The 19,966-nt window shown below is 45.3% G+C and overlaps 1 protein-coding gene across 50 annotated transcripts in view; it reads left to right on the top strand.

The window, feature by feature from the left end:
* Positions 1–19,966, top strand: part of CACNA1C (calcium voltage-gated channel subunit alpha1 C) — a 757,779-nt gene that overhangs the window by 653,253 nt on the left and 84,560 nt on the right. For 18 of the 50 annotated variants that reach the window (XM_045465314.1, XM_045465337.1, XM_045465356.1 and 15 more), the window contains 11 exons: positions 789–921; positions 5,121–5,250; positions 6,447–6,506; positions 11,107–11,213; positions 13,066–13,153; positions 13,946–14,053; positions 14,895–14,947; positions 15,272–15,418; positions 16,785–16,986; positions 18,558–18,716; positions 19,336–19,446. In XM_045465314.1, the coding sequence (XP_045321270.1) occupies positions 789–921; positions 5,121–5,250; positions 6,447–6,506; positions 11,107–11,213; positions 13,066–13,153; positions 13,946–14,053; positions 14,895–14,947; positions 15,272–15,418; positions 16,785–16,986; positions 18,558–18,716; positions 19,336–19,446 (1,298 nt within the window). Of the gene's footprint in view, positions 1–788; positions 922–5,120; positions 5,251–6,446; positions 6,507–6,647; positions 6,708–11,106; positions 11,214–13,065; positions 13,154–13,945; positions 14,054–14,894; positions 14,948–15,271; positions 15,419–16,784; positions 16,987–18,557; positions 18,717–19,335; positions 19,447–19,966 lie in introns of all 50 variants that reach the window. The other 32 variants (XM_045465316.1, XM_045465332.1, XM_045465327.1 and 29 more) reach the window with 2 other exon arrangements.

Below are 19,966 nucleotides of genomic sequence, written 5' to 3'. Positions count from 1 at the left end.
AAGAAACAGAGCCAAGATTTGGATCTAGACATGGCCAGAGAACCCATGTTGTTACTCCCATTCCCTCTCTAAACATTTTTAAATGCATTTGAGCAGAAAAAGATATATAGTAGTTTCCTTCCATGGGCAGTGGCCGTGTAAGCAAAGGATTTTGCTTTTGGTCCACAGTAAATGTGGCCCCTGCCCAGGATAACAAAGGGGCTTCTCAAACTAGTGTTAATGTCTAGTCTTTTGAATGAAGTGCCTGTTGTGGCCAACATCACTGTCCTATTATCCCTACAGCACATGAGTTTTTGGTATTTTTCAGGAATGGGAGTCTTGATTTTAAACTCCAAGGATGGAGTTGATTGCAAGTCACCTAAGCCATACCCATTACCCTACCTGCAGCCTAGATGGACAGACACACCTGGCAATGCCCCAGTCTTCCCCGATCACCTTTCCTAGTGCCTTACAACTAGAATGACCAACCATCCCAATCTTCATGGGACTGAGGAGTCTCTTGGGATGTGGGAATTTCAGTTTAAAAACCAGGACAGTCCTTGACATGAACTAGCCACCCTACTTACAACCCCCTTTGTCATGTGCTGCCAGAAAAGTCTCTCTAACAAAGATTCTAGCAGCTCCCACAGGGAGAGAGCTGAATGTCTTTGTTGATACCCTTCATTTTCAGAGATGCAAATGATGTCTTGATTCTGGTTGGTAGGAAGCTATCTGGAAGTAGGCAGCATAGTGGTAAAAACCTAGTGGGAGTAGTGGAGTTATTTAGAATGGTGCTTTTTTTCTTACAGGAGAAGACGATGAAGAGGAGCCTGAGATGCCTGTGGGCCCCCGCCCACGACCACTCTCTGAGCTGCACCTTAAGGAAAAGGCAGTGCCCATGCCAGAAGCCAGTGCATTTTTCATCTTCAGCCCCAACAACAGGTGTGCAAGAATGGTGGGGAAGGTGGGACTCTACTCTCTCCATGCTACAAGCACAACAGATGCTAACATCCTCCAGCCTCTGAGTGGAGCCTGGGACTCTCCCAACCCCCCACAACTTGTGCAAACAGGCACTGATTTAGGGAAAAGTATCCTATATTCCAAATCAGAAGACTTGGGTCTGTTTTTCCCTCCATTTTTTGACACATGTAAACTCTATTTCTACACTTTTGGTGATTACCCTTGGTAATTTACTAAGTCTATTTAACTTAAAATCTGAAGTTAAGCAGTATCCTACACCTCCTCCTGCAAAATAGAAAGAGCTTATACTGTTTTAACTTCTCTCAGCCCTCCTACCTTGCATGTTATTAATTAGTATTTTAGTCCTGTCCTTTATTTTTAACTTCACAAGTTAGACATTATTATCATTTTCATTATTATTATATAGACCAATGTATACTTGGATTTACATACAACTTCCCATTTTACTCATTCACCATTTTTTCATGTATCTCAGTCCACCCTTCTGTAATCATTTTCTTCCTAAAGCACATTCTTTAGAAGCCCCTAGTGTTTCTTTTTGTTGTTGTTTTTGTTTATGTTTTGTTTATGTTTTTATTTTTTTTACTATGAAATTTATTGTCAAATTGGTTTCCATACAACACCCAGTGCTCACCCCAACAGGCGCACTCCTCAATACCCATCACCCACCATCCCCTCCCTCCCACCCCTCATCAACCCTCAGTTTGTTCTCAGTTTTTTAAGAGTCTCTTATGATTTGGCTCCCTCCCTCTGTAACTTTTTTTTTCCTTCCCCTCCTCCATGGTCTTCTGTTAAGTTTCTAGGATCCACATAAGAGTGAAAACATATGGTATCTGTCTTTTTCTGTATGACTTATTTCACTTAGCATAACACTCTCCAGTTCCATCCACGTTGCTACAAAAGGCCATATTTCATTCTTTCTCATTGCCACATAGTATTCCATTGTGTATATAAACCACAATTTATCCATTCATCGGTTGATGGACATTTAGGCTCTTTCCATAATTTGGTGATTGTTGAAAGTGCTTCTATAAACATTGGGGTACAAGTGCCCCTATGCATCAGCACTCCTGTATCCCTTGGGTAAATTCCTAGCAGTGCTATTGCTGGGTCATAGGATAGATCTATTTTTAATTTTTTGAGGAACCTCCACACTGTTTTCCAGAGTGGCTGCACCAGTTTGCATTCCCACCAACAATGCAAGGGGGTTCCCATTTCCCCACATCCTTGCCAGCATCTATAGTCTCCTGATTTGTTCATTTTAGCCACTCTGACTGGCATGAGGTGGTATCTGAGTGTGGTTTTGGTTTGTATTTCCCTGATGAGGAGCGACGTTGAGCATCTTTTCATGTGCCTGTTGGCTATCTGGATGTCTTCTTTAAAGAAGTGTCTATTCATATTTTCTGCCCATTTCTTCACTGGATTATTTGTTTTTCAGGTGTGGAGTTTGGTGAGTTTTTATAGGTTTTGGATACTAGCCCTTTGTCCAATATGTCATTTGCAGATATCTTTTCCCATTCCATTGGTTGCCTTTTAGTTTTATTGATTGTTTCCTTTGCAATGCAGAACCTTTTTATCTTGAGGGGGTCCCAATAGTTAATTTTTGCTTTTATTTCTCTTGCCTTTGGAGACTGGTTGAGTAAGAAGTTGCTGCAGCTGAGGTCAAAGAGGTTGTTGCCTGTTTTCTCTTCTAGGGTTTTGATGGTTTCCTGTCTCACATTTAGGTCTTTCACCCATTTTGAGTTTGTTTTTGTGTATGGTGTAAGAAAGTGGTCCAGTTTCATTCTTCTACATGTTGCTGTCCAGTTCTTCCAGCACCATTTGCTAAATAGACTGTCTTTATTCCATTGGATACTCCTTCCTGCTTTGTCAAAGATTAGTTGGGCATGTATTTGTAGGTCCAGTTCTGGGTTCTCTATTCTATTCCATTGGTCTATGTGTCTGTTTTTGTGCCAATACCATGCTGTCTTGATTATTACAGCTTTGTAGTAGAGGCTAATGTCTGGGATTGTGATTCCTCCCACTTTGGTCTTCTTCAATATTACTTTGGCTATTCGAGGTCTTTTGTGGTTCCATACAAATTTTAGGATTGCTTGTTCTAGCTTTGAGAAGAATGCTGGTGCAATTTTGATTGGGATTGTATTGAATGTGTAGATAGCTTTGGGTAGTATTGACCCAAAGCCCCTAGTGTTTCTTTATGTAAAGTCATTTGACCTGTTTATCTCTTGTTCTTATTTTCATTTCTTGTTCTTGAAAGATAGTTTTGCTGTGTACACAATGTTAGGTTGACAGGATTTGTCTTTTAATATATCAAAGGTATTATTACACTGTATTTTTCCTACTATCATTCCTTTGTAGATAATCTTCCCCTTATCTAGCTGTTTTGAATATCTTATGTTGCCTTTGGTATTGTATAGATATACTACCATGTGTCTAGATATGGATTTCTGGCCATTAATCCTGCTTGGAATGTTATCGATTTATATTTTTCTCTAATTGTCAAAAAAAACATTAAAAATTAGAATGAGAATTGCTAATTCTTGCAAAATTGCGGCCATAATCTCTTTCTGTTCTTTCCTTCTAGCATTCCAAGTAGACATATGTTAAACCTTCTCATTCTGTCCTCCTACGTCTTAATGTGTCTTATAAATCTTTCACCTCATTATATCTCTTTTAGTATTCAGGGTAGTTTTCTCAGTTATATCTTCCAATTTCTTAATTCTCTCTTTAACTTTGTCTACGTTACTGTTTAAACCAGTTTTTATGTCGACTTATTTTTTTTTTCATTTCAAACAGTTCCATTTGCAGCTTGATTTTCTAGAACCATCTGTCTATATCTAATACGTCTCCTATTGATTCCTCAACTTTGTGATCAAGTCCTTTATTCTGTTAAATATTTCAAATATAGTTGTTACATTCTCTATCTGATATGTTCAGTATACACAGTCTTTGGAAGGGCGTTCTAAATCATTTATTTGTTGTTTCTTCTGATTTCTCATCTTAGAAGTTCATCCTCTTATGTGCATAATGATTTTTGATTGTGACCTCAGTACTTCATCAGATTCTTGTGGACCTAAATTAATATTGGGAAGCTTTCTTCCAGAGGCTTCTTAAGAGTGTTGGCTTAGCCTAAAGTCCCAAGCTTCTGTGCCCTACCTTAAGACTGGCTTGAAATGCAGTTTCCCCATAGCAGTGCTACTACTAGCATCTATTCTCAGGCAACTCTGCCCTTCCTGGATACCTATCACACAGACCCTGGCTCAGTGGATTTGCTTATTTGTTTGAAAAGGATAATCAATGCAGACCTTCTAACTCTAATGAAGCCAGAATTGTCTCATAGAGTTTGCCCTTTCCAAGATTTGCTGCTTCTGCAGCAGTGGGGTCTCTCAGAGCACTACAATGTTGTGAGAAGAAGTCTGAAAGCCTGGATTCAAGCCCTGAACACTGCACCGCCCCACACACAACACTCTACAAATTGTCTTTCTGGGCCAGCCTCTCCTTCCAGGGTTTCAGTGTTTTTACCTATAAAATGAAGATAATAACACCCATATCCCCTTCCTGAGCTGCCAGGATGAGATAGTATATAAGACACACTTGACATTCAAGGATTTAGCCTTTGTGGTACTACCAATGAGTGCCCAGAAAGTGTGGAATTGAATTGCATGCCTTGGAGCTATTACACAGGAGCATATTGCCTAGCCAGAGAGTAGGCTTAGCCAGCCTTTCAGCATCGACTCTGGGTGGGATCTGTTGTTCCCTATATATAAAAATATGAAGGAGATCTTATAAAATGACTTAATGATGGGAAAAAAGAAGTCCCCCCAAAAAAGCCAGGTGTTAATGTCACAGCAGTATATGAAAATATTGGGATTCCTGAAGGTCTCAGATGTAACCCTCCAAAATGTCAAAAGCTTACTGCCTGTGACAGTGCTTTATAGCTGCAAAGTTCTATACAGATGTGTCTCACACTGAGGGTGTAGAGGGGGGTGGGATGTGATTGTCACTACCCTCAGCAGTAAGACCTCAGGTTGAAGAGCCCACTCCCAAACTAACAAGCACCTTTCATAAGCTGAAAGAAGGAGTTGAGCTCCAGAGACCCAGGAGCTGCTTCTCTGACCTTTCTGACATACTTCGGTCCTTCTTTCCTCCTCCCCACACAGATTTCGCCTCCAGTGCCACCGCATTGTCAATGACACGATCTTCACCAACCTGATCCTCTTCTTCATTCTGCTCAGCAGCATTTCCCTGGCAGCTGAGGACCCTGTCCAGCACACCTCCTTCAGGAACCATGTATGCATTCCCTTTTGTCCCCTGCACCTCTTCTTCCCAAGGATGGGACTGGGCCCAGAGCTCTGTTGCCAACCTCAATCAGGACCCCAATTCCAAATACTATAATCAGATGCACAATAAATATTTCTTTAAGAGATTAGGGCTTTGGTAGAAACCATCATAAATGAATAAGAGAACCTGTACCCATATGCCTCAGGCTGGCCTGATTGGCAAAATTCGGGACCCTCATTGCCCTATGGATGTATCCCTGGTTCCCTATGTACTTAGTAAAAAGTAGCCTCTGACTTCCTGCCTTGCTCCCAATAAACTCTAACTGGTCCTAATCACCAAGCAGATAGGGGGAGCATTGGCAAATAGGTGCCAAAGATGAGGCTGACCTTATACAAAAGAGAGCTTCAGTGACCTTCTGTAGAGTAGAAAACTAAATTTAGAGACCCACCCAAGGCTCTGGTAAACAATATTAAAGGCTAGAGTAAGAACTGCTCTATCTCAAAGCCTGAAGACTTTGTCAAATCCCAACCAGATGGACGTGAAGAGAAGAGTCCACCAACCTAAAGTCATACTCATGCCAAACCACTTGGTGGTCCTGCAGCCTGCTTGGTCCAGAGTTTTCTTAAAAAGGTGTTGGCCCTAGCTCTGATCCATCACCTGAGATATAACAGAGCATGAACCACGTAGCCTGCCTCCAGCCTCAGCAGTCCTCACATTGAGGATCTTCCTTCCTATGCCCCAAAGAACACAACACCAGTATTTCCACCAACATGAGAAGCCAGCTGAGTCACACCAAAGTGAGTTAAGTATTTTGCATTTTCCTGCAATAAAAAGAAAACCCCACTCTCTGTCCTTTTGACAAGCATCCCAGTGGTCTGATTTGGGTTTGTAAGTAAATTGGATTAATGAGAAAAGCATCCAACCAAATGCTGCCCAGACCCAGGACCCTGGAAGCTCCCCTCACATGTCTGGGGACTTCGTGTGAAGCCACTAAGCTGCCTGAGGCCAGCCCCACTTCAGGATCCAATGCTGTGTATATGCTACTCATCTCCTAACTGTCTGTCTCCACATGGAAAAGCTCACATGACATGTAGTGTGGTTCTGAAGAGTGACTCCTTTTCTGGTGAATGTCCACTGACCTCTCCTTCCATCCTGCTTCTCTCCCTTCCCACCCCATTCCCACCCTGTTTCTTTTTGTTTTGCAGATTCTGTTTTATTTTGACATTGTTTTCACTACCATTTTCACCATTGAAATTGCTCTGAAGGTAAAGCCCTAATGCCTCTCCCCATCCTGTCCTCCGTGAGCCTCCACTAGCTCTCTGCTGCTGTCTGGCGCTAACACACATGTTTCTGTTGGTGTCGAGTTCACTCTCAGAGCCACTAATCCAATTGTGCTTATTTTTCAGATCCTAGGCAATGCAGACTATGTCTTCACTAGTATCTTTACATTAGAAATTATCCTTAAGGTAATGCAATCTGAGCAACGCACTCTCTGCCTATTTCTCTATATCTGCTGTCTCTTTTCTCTCTTGTTTCTTTCACTCTCTCTTTTTTACTCTCAAGCATGAAATTTGATGAATTAGTGCCCCTCACTTTGTGCCCCTCACTTTGTGCCCCTCACTTTGCTCAGGCTCAGAAGCTAGAAGAAACCCACCGCCACTGCTGTGCCTCCTCTCAGCCCGGAAGGCTGGAAGGCTCACAGTGTCAACACTGATGATGTCCTGTCACCAGGTCTGGCACTGTGCCAATGTGTGTTGTGCCCCACCACCCCCACACACCTTACCTCCGGGTCATTGATGACTGACCCCTGCTTAGAACTCCCCCTCCCTCCTCCTCCCCAGAGGAGATGCTGCACAAACTCCAAGAGTGGAAAAGCTCATGGGGCATGGGAAATCACTTTGTCCATGCCCTTGGACAGCCTTGGTCAACACCTTCCTCCATACAAGTGGCAAGTGCCAGGGCTAGGCTCCAGATGGGCCTGGGTGATAGGAATCATGGGCCTAATTAATGCAAGATTTGGGGCCAGTCTTCCATTGGGGGCTTTCAACAGATGACTGTAGATTACTTGAGTCCTCAGTTTCCTGTTGAAAAGCCTTGTTACGATGCCCCTTGCCCTAAGCATGAAAGAAGAACCAGGTCCCAAGCCCCGGTCCTGAGAGCACATGGAGCTGGCCCGGCCTGTGACTGGTGGCCCCAGGTGCTGCTGACCCCTGATGGCAGAACTTCTACAGACTTACCCCATCGGTAGAACCCACCTCTGAAAGCACTGGGATGAGAGAGATTGCTTTCTAAGTTTTATTTTATTACTTCTATTAATTTATAATTAATATATTATTTATATTTATTTTATTATTATTTCTAAGTTTTTCCAGTATACATCTGAGCCTCTAAAACAATGTATTGCCAAACCACTCCATCTGAGACTCAGGATGTGAGTTCTGAGACCCAGGAAAAGTACATTTCAGCATTTGCTTTCTTCTCATTTACCTGAACAGGAGGGTTGTAGGCTCTAAAACATATCCTTCAGCTTGGTGTCTTCTTCCTGGGAGACTCATCTGGGACTCCTCTTCCCAAGGAGTCCAGGCTCCCTCTCCCCCTCCCTGGGGCTGATGCCAGCCACTGTCCACATCTGACCATGTGCCACAGCTAGCCTGCAGACCCTTCTTTTCCTGATGCAACTTCTAAGTCATGACCCAGACCTTTAATGTACATGACAGTTTTGTCACATCCAGATACAAGTTGAGTGGGGCCGTTTTGAGTGTCCACTATGTCTGTGTCCCCAAAAGGCTGAGCTGTCCAGACCTCCAGCTTCTGTCCCTGGTTCCAGTGACCAAGGGAGTTCCTCAGGTTTCCTCTTCTACTCTAGGACAGTGGATCTGACCAGGCCCCAATCCCCGGGGGTGGGAAAAGGGAACCAAAAGCTGTCTACCTGCATTGAGATGTAGTCTGTAAAACCCCTTTTCCATGGTGAGCTGAGTTCTGGACTTCAGACTCAGGGAGGCACACAAACACCCAAAACTCTTTCCTGGTATAAGAAAAGCTCTGAGGCCCATTTCTCAGGACTCCTCCACAGAGCTTCCCTTATGGATTTCAGTGGTGCTGTTTATCCTTCAGGGTTGCCATGCAAACAGAAGTGAAAGATCTCTTTGCAAACATTATCATGGCAAGAGCCTGCCCTCCCTTCACCCTCTCCCTCTTCTACTCCCTTTGATGCTCAGTGTGCTTCTAAATATAAAGCCCAGTCCCCACCCCACTTCCCTGCACCTCCTTCCACTGGGCCCCTCTGCCTTGCCTGAAGGCTCAGCTTTCTACCAAGGCACAGACAACAACGGTCTCATTGTCCAAGGGGCATTTAGTGTCAAGAACAGTTTAAAGACCTGGGGATATTTGGCCTTAAGAAGAAAAGGCTTGTAGGACCATGATTGTTGGCCTGAATACTGTAAAATACTGTCACATAGAGGAGGGATGAGGTGAACTGGACCTAGCAGTAAGTACAAGTTATAGGATACATCTAGTAACTAGAAGAGCTGCCTGGGGAGGCAGTGGTCGCCTGTGACTGGACAGAGCGGCTTTCCTGCCCTTCAAGTTCAGAGAGTCAGCAAGCAATCTCATGGCCACCTTTTTTTTTCCTGAGGCTGAAAATACCACGGCAATAGGCTTTTCCTATGCAATGGCTTAGAACTAACTGTGTGGCCATTAGCAAAACAGGGTATGGAAAGGACACTTTGCACTGAGTACCTGAACCTGGCCTCTTCTGTTGTCTTAAACGGCTAGAATAATTTTCAAATAAATTCTCATTTTTCAGCACCCAGTTGCCCTTTCTCCTAAGGCCATTCTGCTGGCCCTGCCCAGGCATGTCCCTCCCACCCCTTACACACACACACACTTTTTGGAGTGCTGGTCTCATTCTAGGTTCCTGACAAATAGGACCCCAAAGTCAAAGGACAGACGTTGGCACTGTGAGCCCTACTAGTGCACCTATTCAAGGAGTGCTCTTCCCTGACCGAGGAGGGCTCTGTGATGCTCAGTAGTGTCCTCACAATATTTGAGACAAGAGTGAGGCAGGGTTGGACTCAGTGCCTTCTCTGAAACTAAAAGTGAATGGCTAGGGAAGGTGCTTGGCCTTCTGCAGGCACAGAGGCTCTGTGTTTAAGTGAATTATAGGAGCCACCCAAATCCAGTCCCTGCAGTCCTAGATCTTCACTCAAAGGCAGGACAGCAAGCCCCTCCTAGATTTTCACTGAGAGACAAGACAGTAAGCTCCTCCAGATGGCAAGCCTATATTCCCCTGCAGCCTTTTATATAATATACCCACTTCTAGAAACTGTTGCAGGACACAGGTGCCTGAGTCCCCTGTGACCCCCTGCAGTAGGAGATAAATGGAAAGAATTAGGTTGCAAGAGCTATTTTTGTCAGTTCCCCCTGTGTTTGCTTTTGAATTGCTCTGCGGACATGCTGCCCTGGGCATGCTCTGATTCCAAAGAGATAAACTGGACCCCAGATGACCAGGGAGCTGCTCTCAGTCTCTCAGCCACTGGCTCCAAATTGTTCCCTTTGGCTGATGCATCACGGCCCATGGCCTTTCACAACCCTTAACCTGGAAATCTGCTGGCTCTTAATTCAAATCAACAGAATTGGAAAGGCTATTTGTTGAGCATCTACAGTGACTTTATACTGAGCTTAGAGAGAGATAATAATAGCCAAGTCCTGTAACAATAATCACCATCCCATGTGCTCCCATTTTAGTCTTCAAAGGACCTCCATGTTGCCTTTCTATGTGTGCCTCATAAAGACAGGGAATAGTATGCCCACTTTGTAGATGGGGAAACTGAACATCCTTATATAGGAAGAATCCAGAATTCAAATCCAATCTATCTGGCTTCAAGTTTAGTTTTCTCTGATGATAGTGAGTGTTTTACCTGTAATAACTCATTTGATGCCAATAACCCTAGAGGGTAGACATTATCATTATCCTCATTTCTCAGAAGAGGAAACAGGGACATAGAAGCTAAGTAACTCGTTCCAGGCCATACAAACAAAATATGATAGAGCTGGGATTCAAACTCAGGCAGCCTGGCTCCAGAGCCTTTGCTCTTAACCGTGGTCCCACATTGTCCCTCTGTGTGTTCACATAGCTTGGACCTTAAAGAACATCAGTCTAAAAGGAAGATAATAGAATTGAGTTTAGAATATTTGGCATAGATCATAAACACTAATTAAGGTTAGGAAATGGAGGAATGCTAATTGCCAAATGTATTGGTAGAACTTCTCACTGGGCACTAGGATGCCCAAGACTTGGGTTTGCCCAAGACTGAAGAGTTGCCTGGGTGGTACACAGGACTTTCAGTACCAAAACAGGAATCCTGGGAAAACCAGGACAGTTGGTCACCATACTAGGTGTGTCCCACCTTTCCCCAGATGCCTAGTATCTGAATCTGGCTCTGGGGGTTGGGAGAGGAGGTTGGGAAGTTTGCATACAAAGGGAAACCTGGTCTGGGCAGTGTCAGCAAAGGGCCCCTCAGGGCCAGGATCAGGGACCTGTGATGAGGAACAGTGGAAAATGAGAGATAGATGGCAGGGCCCAATCTGAAAAGGCTTCAAATATGGAGTCTGGTGTGGTCTAGTAAGTGGAAGGAGCCACTTAACCATCCTGAGCCTGGAATTCTTTTGTGGTTATATACATGATTGCAGAATATTGTCCTTGGCCCTGCCTCTCTTTCTGCAGTCCTGCCTGCCCCCAGTCCTCTCACTGCTCTTCAGCTTGCCCTACCCAAAGGATGCTGTGGGAGGAGAGGGAGACATGAGGGGTCTCTGGAGCTTGGGCAGGGACCACTCATGCTCATGTTTCTCTTTGCCTCCCTGCAGATGACTGCTTATGGGGCTTTCCTACACAAGGGCTCTTTCTGCCGGAACTACTTCAACATCTTAGACCTGCTGGTGGTCAGCGTGTCCCTTATCTCCTTTGGCATCCAGTGAGTAGGACTCCCTCAGCCAATGATGGGGCCACATAACTAGAAATGGGTGTCAGAGAGAACGATCAAGACTCTGAAGTCTTGCATGGCCACCAGTCTATGACAGGAAAAGGGAGGGACCCCTGAATTGTACAACATGATGGCTTTTTGTCACATCCTCAATGGTGTGACACTTGGGGATATGTCCATCCAGCCAGAATATGTTTAAAATATATGGATCTTGGCATGACAGGCAGGACCAGGCCCAGTTATAATGAGAGGAATGCCTCCAGGGCCTTCATATCTCCTCTACTACCTGCCCATTGCCAATCTGTTCAGGTTTAAAAGGATCCAATTACTAATTTCTCCCAAGTTCTATCTGCTGATAACATTAACTCTGCCTTCAACTTAAAAGCCCTTTCACATGCACAATCTTCTACTGTCCTCACAAAAAAAGCTGTAGGCAGGGCAGGGACTGTTACCACCATTTTATAGATAGGAAGACTGAGGTTCGGGGCATGAGATGTGCCCAAGGTCATACCAATGGCAGAGGAAAGGGGTCCTGGGTGTCCTTTCCCAAGGGTGTTTTCATGGTAAGCCTAGAAAGAGCAGACATGGGAGGAACAGGAGTGAGACACTCTCTGTGATCATCTGTTATCATCTCTGTGATCATCTTAGCTGTTTGCTGGGAGCCTACAGGTCTAGATTCTAATCCCAGCACTACCACTAAACTACTATTTAACCTTGAACCAAGAACCACCCCCCCTTTAGTCTGTGCTTTCTGCACCTAACCTTAAAATCCCTTCCATTGCCATTCAGTACAAACAGACTCCCTCCCTGAGATACTTGGATAACTAGGAATGCCCTTTGAATCCTTTCGGATAAAAGAACCATGAACCAGAGAAATCAGATCTACCAGCTCCCTCCTGAGCACATTATCCTAACCTCATGCTGATGTGTTGTACATTTTTTAGGTCCCAAAGTGTGTACAAGGCTCTCTGAAAGACTGTGAGGATATCTCAAGCAAATGGGTAGTGTGTGAGGGTTGAGATAGAGCCCACCTGGATGGATGAATAACTCCAGAAACCATGCAGGCTTCCTGCCGAGGGGCTTGTGGGGAGAACTGCACCTTAGTGCCTCATTTCCACTAGGGAACAGCAAAAGCCGAGGCTCCCAGAAATCCTGGCCAAGCCCTAGCATCCAGGCATGTGGAACCTGCTGTGTAGAATCCATTCCTTCAAGTCCTGAGTGTGTTATGAATGGGTGGTTTTATATACACCTGTAATGGGCAACTGCCTGGAGAACACCAGAATAGCTCCTCCATCACCTCCAGCCAACAAGGCCTGAAGCTCCACCATCTGTATAACATTTCTTCGAGATCGGTGATGTCTTCATCAGACATAATAATAAAAGCTACCATTTATTCGGTTCATAATATGCACCAAGCACACTGCAAATGATGCAGATACTGTTTCCTCATTTAATCCCTGCAACAACTTATGAGGTCCACTTTACAGATGAAAAAGTTAGGGAATTTATCCTCTATGAATTGGCTGTTAAGTGACAGAGCTGGGGTTCTCTTTTCTTTACTAAAGCTCCCCTGAGTAACACATTATATTGCTAATGACTTCTGGTAAATTGCTTTTCATATTATTTACACACCAACAGGAAGTCCCAGGGTCACTGGCAAGTTCCAGGCTCTTCTAGGATGGTAGATAAGAATAGAGAATTGTCCCAGGATAAGAAAGTCCTCAAAACAGACTTTACACTTTCTCAAGTTTGCCTGGGGTCAGCCTGTTAGTACACCCCCTCACATTATTTCCTGCTCCACCACAACAGGAGCTTACACCCCTGCCCTGTTTCTCTCTCCCAGGTCCAGTGCAATTAATGTGGTGAAGATCTTGAGAGTTCTGCGAGTCCTCAGGCCCCTGAGGGCCATCAACAGGGCCAAGGGGCTAAAGGTGAGAAGGGTGGGCCTAGGTGAGGAGCCATCAGCAGAGCAAGCATCAACCCAGCTGTGGACTGGGGGTATATAAGTGAGGCAGGGGGGTGGGGGTGGAGGGCTGGACAGAGGAGAAATGGCCGGAGCAAATGGCTGCTGTGTTAGAGCCTGGACTCTCCAGCCTGTACCTCTAGTCCCACTTCAGGGTAAAGAGAACAAGGATAGGCAGCTGTTCAAAATCAGAACTTCTAGGGGCTCCTGGGTGGCTCAGTCAGTCAAGTGTCTGACTCTTGGTTTCAGCTCAGGGCATGATCTCATGGTTCACAAATTCAAACCCCTCATCAGGCTCTGTGCCCAGCTACATGGAGCCTGCTTGGGATTCTCTCTTCCTCCCTCTTTGCCCCTCCCCTGCACTCTCTCTCTCTCTCTCTTAAAATAAATAAAATAAACTTAAAAAAAAAACAAAATCAGAACTTCTAAGCAAAACTTGCGCATAAAAGAGACACACACACAAACCCAGGGCCCCCACATGAAGATGAGGCCCCCATATTCCTCCACCTATAAAATGGGAAACTAGCAGAGCTTTTGTCCCTATAGTCACCTAAAGCCCAACAAGGGACTTTGAGTTCCATTGGATCCCATCACCATGTGAACCTGGGAAGGTGCTTTGCCTCTTTGAGTCATATTTTCACTCTGGTGACAAAGGGGCTGTCCATGAGCCTCCCTCAGAGAGGTTCGTGCCTTGGCTAATGGAAGCTCAGGCTGTAGGCACTTCCTGAAACCTGTCCCCTGCCTTCCCTTCCCACCACAGCACGTGGTCCAGTGCGTGTTTGTCGCCATCCGGACCATAGGGAATATCGTGATTGTCACCACGCTGCTCCAGTTCATGTTCGCCTGCATCGGGGTCCAGCTTTTCAAGGTAATAGCTTGGCTCTGATCTGTGCTCCTGCTTCCTTCCCCTCTTGTCAGCATGCCTGAGAAAGATTGCTGGCAGATACACTCAAAAGAGGACAGCGGCCTGGGTCAGACTTAGGATGAGTGGAACCTCCAAACACCCTCCCCTCAGCTTCCCCCACTGGGAAGGAGGACTCTCCACCAAGCCAAGGACCCCCTTGGTCTTGCAGCGCAGCCTGCCTTTCTGATCCCTTCCCTTCCTTCTAGCAAGAAAGGGAGAGGGACTTTTATCCTCTGAAGCCTCATGCCAGTCACCTGCTCAGACCCCCGCAGTGGTCCCCCATTATTGACAGCATCAAATCCACCCTTCTCCAGCCAGCTTTCAGAACACTGCATCCATCCAGGTTCTCTCTCACTGCCTCCTGACAAGGCCCCCCCGGCTACAGTGAGGCTGGCTTCCTTGGTTTCTGCTCTTTCTGCCTTAATCCTTTTATTTCTGAAGCATTCTTCCCCCTGCCCTCTCCCACTGACCATATAAATTCACCTGATTTCCAGGCATTTAATTTGTCCCTCTGAGACCTGTTCCACTTCCACCTTCTTTAGGCCAGCCAAAAGAGTCCAGCTCTTGTGGAGTGGAGTTCCCCCCTTTTTAAAAAATTTCAATGGTACATCCAGCACTGAGCATCTTTATTCACTGACTGCTTGGTATATGTGAGTCATGGCTTCCCTGGTAGATTCTGCTCACCTTGTCCTTTTTGCCCCAAGTTCCTAGCACAGTGCTGGGCTATAGACATGATCACTAATCATTTCTTGACTGATTCATTGATTAATGAACATCTCCAATCACTTTGTTCTTTTGCCTTCAGGGAAAGCTCTACACCTGTTCAGATAGTTCCAAGCAGACCGAGGCGGAATGCAAGTGAGTACAAGCTGGAGGGCAGCCAGCACCAAGGATAGTTAATTCTGGGAGGTTAGTGACTTGGCCTGAGAGGAAGCACAGTCCATTCTTTCTCAGATAGCACTGACAGGTGGACTTCTACCTTTGGGTAATGTGATACTGTTGACATGAAATGTAAGATTATCTATTCTTGAAAGGTCTACCCACTGAAGTTCTTCACAACGGCTCACACTGTGGGGTTTAAGCCTAGCCAGTCTCATCCCACCCAGCAAGCCAGGAGTCATTGGTGGGTCAGGTGTGAAGGAAGGTGAGAAACACAAGAATTAACTCTTCCTTCTTTCTCAGGGGTAACTACATCACATACAAGGATGGGGAAGTTGACCATCCCATCATCCAGCCTCGCAGCTGGGAAAACAGCAAGTTTGACTTTGACAATGTTCTGGCAGCCATGATGGCCCTCTTTACCGTCTCCACCTTTGAGGGGTGGCCAGAGTGAGTATGCAAATCACAGCCTGTCCACCCTGATATTACAGCCCAAGCTATTCCCCCAAGTTTTATTACTGTCCCACACTCAGGTCGTGCTTACCTGTGTCCTCCCCAAACAATGAGGGTTTGTTCCTAGACAATCTGCATACCATGGTCACTGCTGAAACATAGACTATTCTTTTTCTGGAAGATGTCAAATTTTCAGAAATTCCAACCAAAAATGATCTTCTTTTAGCTCTCCTTCCCTACTTCAGAGTGAGCTGCAATGATAGGGGTCTTTATCATTACTCTCATGGCACATAGGAATGGGGTGAGTTTCTCTAGGTATGAGCCCTTAGATAGCCCTTAGACAGGATTCAAAATTACTGATCCCAACATGCACTCAATGTGGGTAGAGATAGCAAAGATATCTGTTTTAGACTCTACCTCAGTCTCCTTGGAAAAAGCCTTGTCTATAATTACGGTGAAAAGTAAGAAAAGGATGGAAGCCTGAGTCCAAATTCCTCTGCAGAGATCATGCCTAGACCAGCCTGGTTCGCCCTTTACACTGTTATCACCTCTACCAGGCAGCTTGTGCATCAGGTGTTCCATATATCTTTGTATAGACACCTGCTTCCCCGTACGCCCCACCCAGTGCACTCCAGGGAAATTATCATCTAAAAGAAAGAAAATTCTAAATATTCCTAAGTCAGTAACCACACATGGATCTTAGATAAGAGTCCCATTATTATATGGTAAAATATAGGTGATACCTAGAGAATAACCAAGTACTGTGCAGAGTAACAAAAGAAAGAGAGGAGTTAATCCCTGTCCATGAAGAGAAACATACACATATAATGGCATACATATATAAACTCCTAAGTATAAACCCAAACCATTGTTGATGATCTGAATCAGCTTGGGTCATTTTTATCTAATATTTTTATCTAAATGGATATTTGCTCTCAGATAGATTTATTTTATGCTCACTGTAACATCCTCTGAGCCTATGCCAGTTTGCAAAGCTGTTTCAATATTTACTAATGTTTCCAGTATTTGAAATCAATGTCCATGACTCATTTTACAAATTCTTGACAGTTTCAAAACACCCTCGTATACACTATATCAACTATCTTGCCAGGTAGGAAAGTCAGGAATTATTGTCTCTCCATTTCACAAATGAAGAATCTGAGGCTCAAAGAGATTGATTTGTCCATGGTCCCACCCCAGTAAGTGGCAGAGCTGGAACTTGAACCCAGATCTTCTGACTCCCAGCCTATAGCTGTTTCCAGCACCCTTGATCCTGAGGATGCCTTGGAGTAGTGGTGCTGTCATTCCACAGAAGTGACACTGCTTCTCCGGTTCCCTCTGTGGGGCCTGTCTCCTCCTGCAGGCTGCTGTACCGCTCCATCGACTCCCACACAGAAGACAAGGGCCCCATCTACAACTACCGTGTGGAGATCTCCATCTTTTTCATCATCTACATCATCATCATTGCCTTCTTCATGATGAACATCTTCGTGGGTTTTGTCATCGTCACCTTCCAGGAGCAGGGGGAGCAGGAATACAAGAACTGTGAACTGGACAAGAACCAGGTAGCTTTCTAGGAAGAGAGGAACAGGTGGCAGGGCCAGGTGGGGAGCATGCGAGGAATAACAGCAGTTGGCAGCCTGTGGCCAACCCAGAAGAGAGGCTGAGGTCAGAAGAGAGATCTATGCAGATGCTAAGATCATCTGTCTGCTCCTCAACAAGGGAATAGGGCTGTCAGTCTTCTGGAAGGCCCTGGAGAAAGAAATGCAAATCTCTGCAAATCCTGAATCTGGCATTCAGCCAACAAATATTTGTTAAGCACCTACTTAAGGAGACTCCATGATAGATGCTGTGAGAAAAAACCTCACACCCTATCTCTTAGAAGTTAACAAGTTAATAAGTGCCCACGTGGGTTGGCACACTGATAATGAAGAAAGAAATTAGAGCAATGAGGCAGTGAGGATTTCAGGGGTGAGGAAGAGAAGGGCCTTAGAAAACCCTTAAATGGTTTAAGTAAAACACAGAGGCCTGTGCATGAGGTGGGGGCAAGAAAGAGGCTTCAGTAGGAACAATGTGATAATGCCAGGACAGTAAGGTATTCTGTGGCCTCTGAGAAAGTTGGCAACTCCATCAGTGAAGAATGAAGCTGTTACAGTGGGCTGCAACATGTTGTCACTGAGGTCAGTTCCCCAGCTAGACTCCTCAATGGGGAGAGTAAGGAGGAGTTATATCCCTGTGTGTGAGCAACTTAAGGTCTCATATGGGAAAGCACATAGCACAAGACACTCAACTCTACACCAGTTAGACCAGCTGGACCTCTCATGGACTTTGATGTCAACATCTTGAGTTTAGACTCGTCATTCTGGCTGTTCTATGAGCTTTGGATTGGAAGAAAGACAGGAAAGAAGGAGACCAATTAGAAAATATAGATGAGAGATGATTAGACCCTCATCTACTATCAGGTTAATGATAGTGGAGGTGGAGAAAATAAGAGGAAATAAAATTGGTCAGGCTTAGAGATTGGGTGTGGAGGCTGAGAGTAAGGGAAGAGGCTGGAATGACTCACCAGTTCCTGACATAGGAATCTGGGCACAGTGCAGAGAAATGAACTAGATCTGTTCTGAAGTCTCAGGAATGTCGTCAGCCTAAGATCTCCTCCCCTATCCATGAACTATCTTCAGATCTTGTGTACATGGGTAAATAAGGAAGATTGACTTAGGATAGGGGGAAAAGTTGAGGAGGGAAGTGCCCCAAGGAGCATCTGTGGTATAGGAAATAACCAATGGGAAGAGGAACTGTCATTCAGTATTTATCAAATGCCAACTAAGTGTTGGCAGCATACCAGACATTACCAAGTTGAGAAAATGAGACACAAACTCCATGACTAAATCTTGGTAAGGAGATTGACTAGAGGCAATTCTTTCCTTCATTTAGGGAGTTACAGAAAAAAATTTTTTAAGTCCAAATCGTCTCTCAAACCTATAAATGAGGTAGAGCAGTAGATTATTTCTCTGACTCCCAAGGTGTATAGTTTCATCCACATCCCACCCTCCTCTGCCATCCCCACACACATCATCCAGGCTACTAACCCCCTCTCTCCATTCCCACCCCAACCCTCCCACTGCCTCCCTCCCAGCGACAGTGTGTGGAATATGCCCTCAAGGCCCGGCCCCTGCGGAGGTACATCCCCAAAAACCAGCACCAGTACAAAGTGTGGTACGTGGTCAACTCCACCTACTTTGAATACCTGATGTTCGTCCTCATCCTGCTCAACACCATCTGCTTGGCAATGCAGGTCAGTGCAAAGGGGGCCCTGGATACGTGATGCCTGCAGGAGGGAGAATGCTAGGGGATGATATGAAGTGTAGAAGACCTGCCTGGCTGTCTCTAGCGTGTCACCTTCATATTGACCAGGGAAGCAGAAAGAGCAGAACTGTCTTCTTTTCCCAGATAGAGAAAGATAAGTGTCCCTTTCAAGGATGAGCTCCTCTCTGGTATCTTATGAAAGAATCCATAGGAGCCTGGTTTAAGAAAACATTTAGAGTGAAGGAAATGGAGAACAGAGGGGGAGCTTGAAGAGCTCATTATTGTCAGTGAGGCATGGGTGTAGAGGTTGGTTCTATATCCACCTGTCTTCAGGGAAGTCAACTTGTGCTTGAGTTCTCCTGAGAGCCAGAAGTCTCCATAAAGTTGTCATAACCAATCAAAGCAGGAACACAGAATTCTGCCAACCTGCATTTTCAGAGCTAGCAGAGAAGGGAAGAATTTGCAGGTTTTCCTGAGTCCATCTTACTGCCCATGGAGATATGAATGGCCTTCCAGGTTTTAGTTCAAAGAAGATCTCTGTTGAGAGGAGGGTGGTGAGGAGTAGGGATGTTCCCGCCTCATTTTCACAATCTTTCCCCTCCCCTCAGCACTATGGCCAGAGCTGCCTATTCAAAATCGCCATGAACATCCTCAACATGCTCTTCACTGGCCTCTTCACTGTGGAGATGATTCTGAAGCTCATTGCCTTCAAACCCAAGGTAGGCCTCTGAAAAAGGTGTCTGATCTGCAGGGACCAGAGAGATGGAGAAGAAGGGGAGGAAGGAGTGCCAGTATTGAAAGAAGGAGAGTGAGGGGCAAAACTAATCAGTGAAAGACCCCATGTTCTTGGAAGACAAATGTTATACCTCCTAAATCTATCAGGAGTTGGACCAGGACAACCCCTTGAGATAGAGTCTCTACTCTAGTCCATGGCTGGGATATACAGGAAACAGATTCCTCCCTGAGCCAAGCCTCTTCTTCCAAGGAGGCAGATGATGGTCCTTCTTCTCCCCTTTCCTACCCTGTCTCCACCCTCACCCCCCAACACATAATCTAGAAGAAGCTATTCCCACCAACTGGCAAACCAAACCTCTTCACAACCAGCCCCCCAGATTCACTCAGGCTGCTGTTCTACTCTTCTCTCACTTCATCAGCTGCACAGACCACCCTCAAGCTCAGCCAGGGCTTCATTTGCTCAGGGCTCAGCATTCCAGCCTATGGGGACCTCCTGTTCCCCTC

The sequence above is a fragment of the Leopardus geoffroyi genome, chromosome B4 (genome assembly GCF_018350155.1).
Source record: "Leopardus geoffroyi isolate Oge1 chromosome B4, O.geoffroyi_Oge1_pat1.0, whole genome shotgun sequence".
In the NCBI taxonomy this organism is placed as follows: domain Eukaryota; kingdom Metazoa; phylum Chordata; class Mammalia; order Carnivora; family Felidae; genus Leopardus; species Leopardus geoffroyi.
This window is presented reverse-complemented; position numbering and strand designations above follow the sequence as displayed.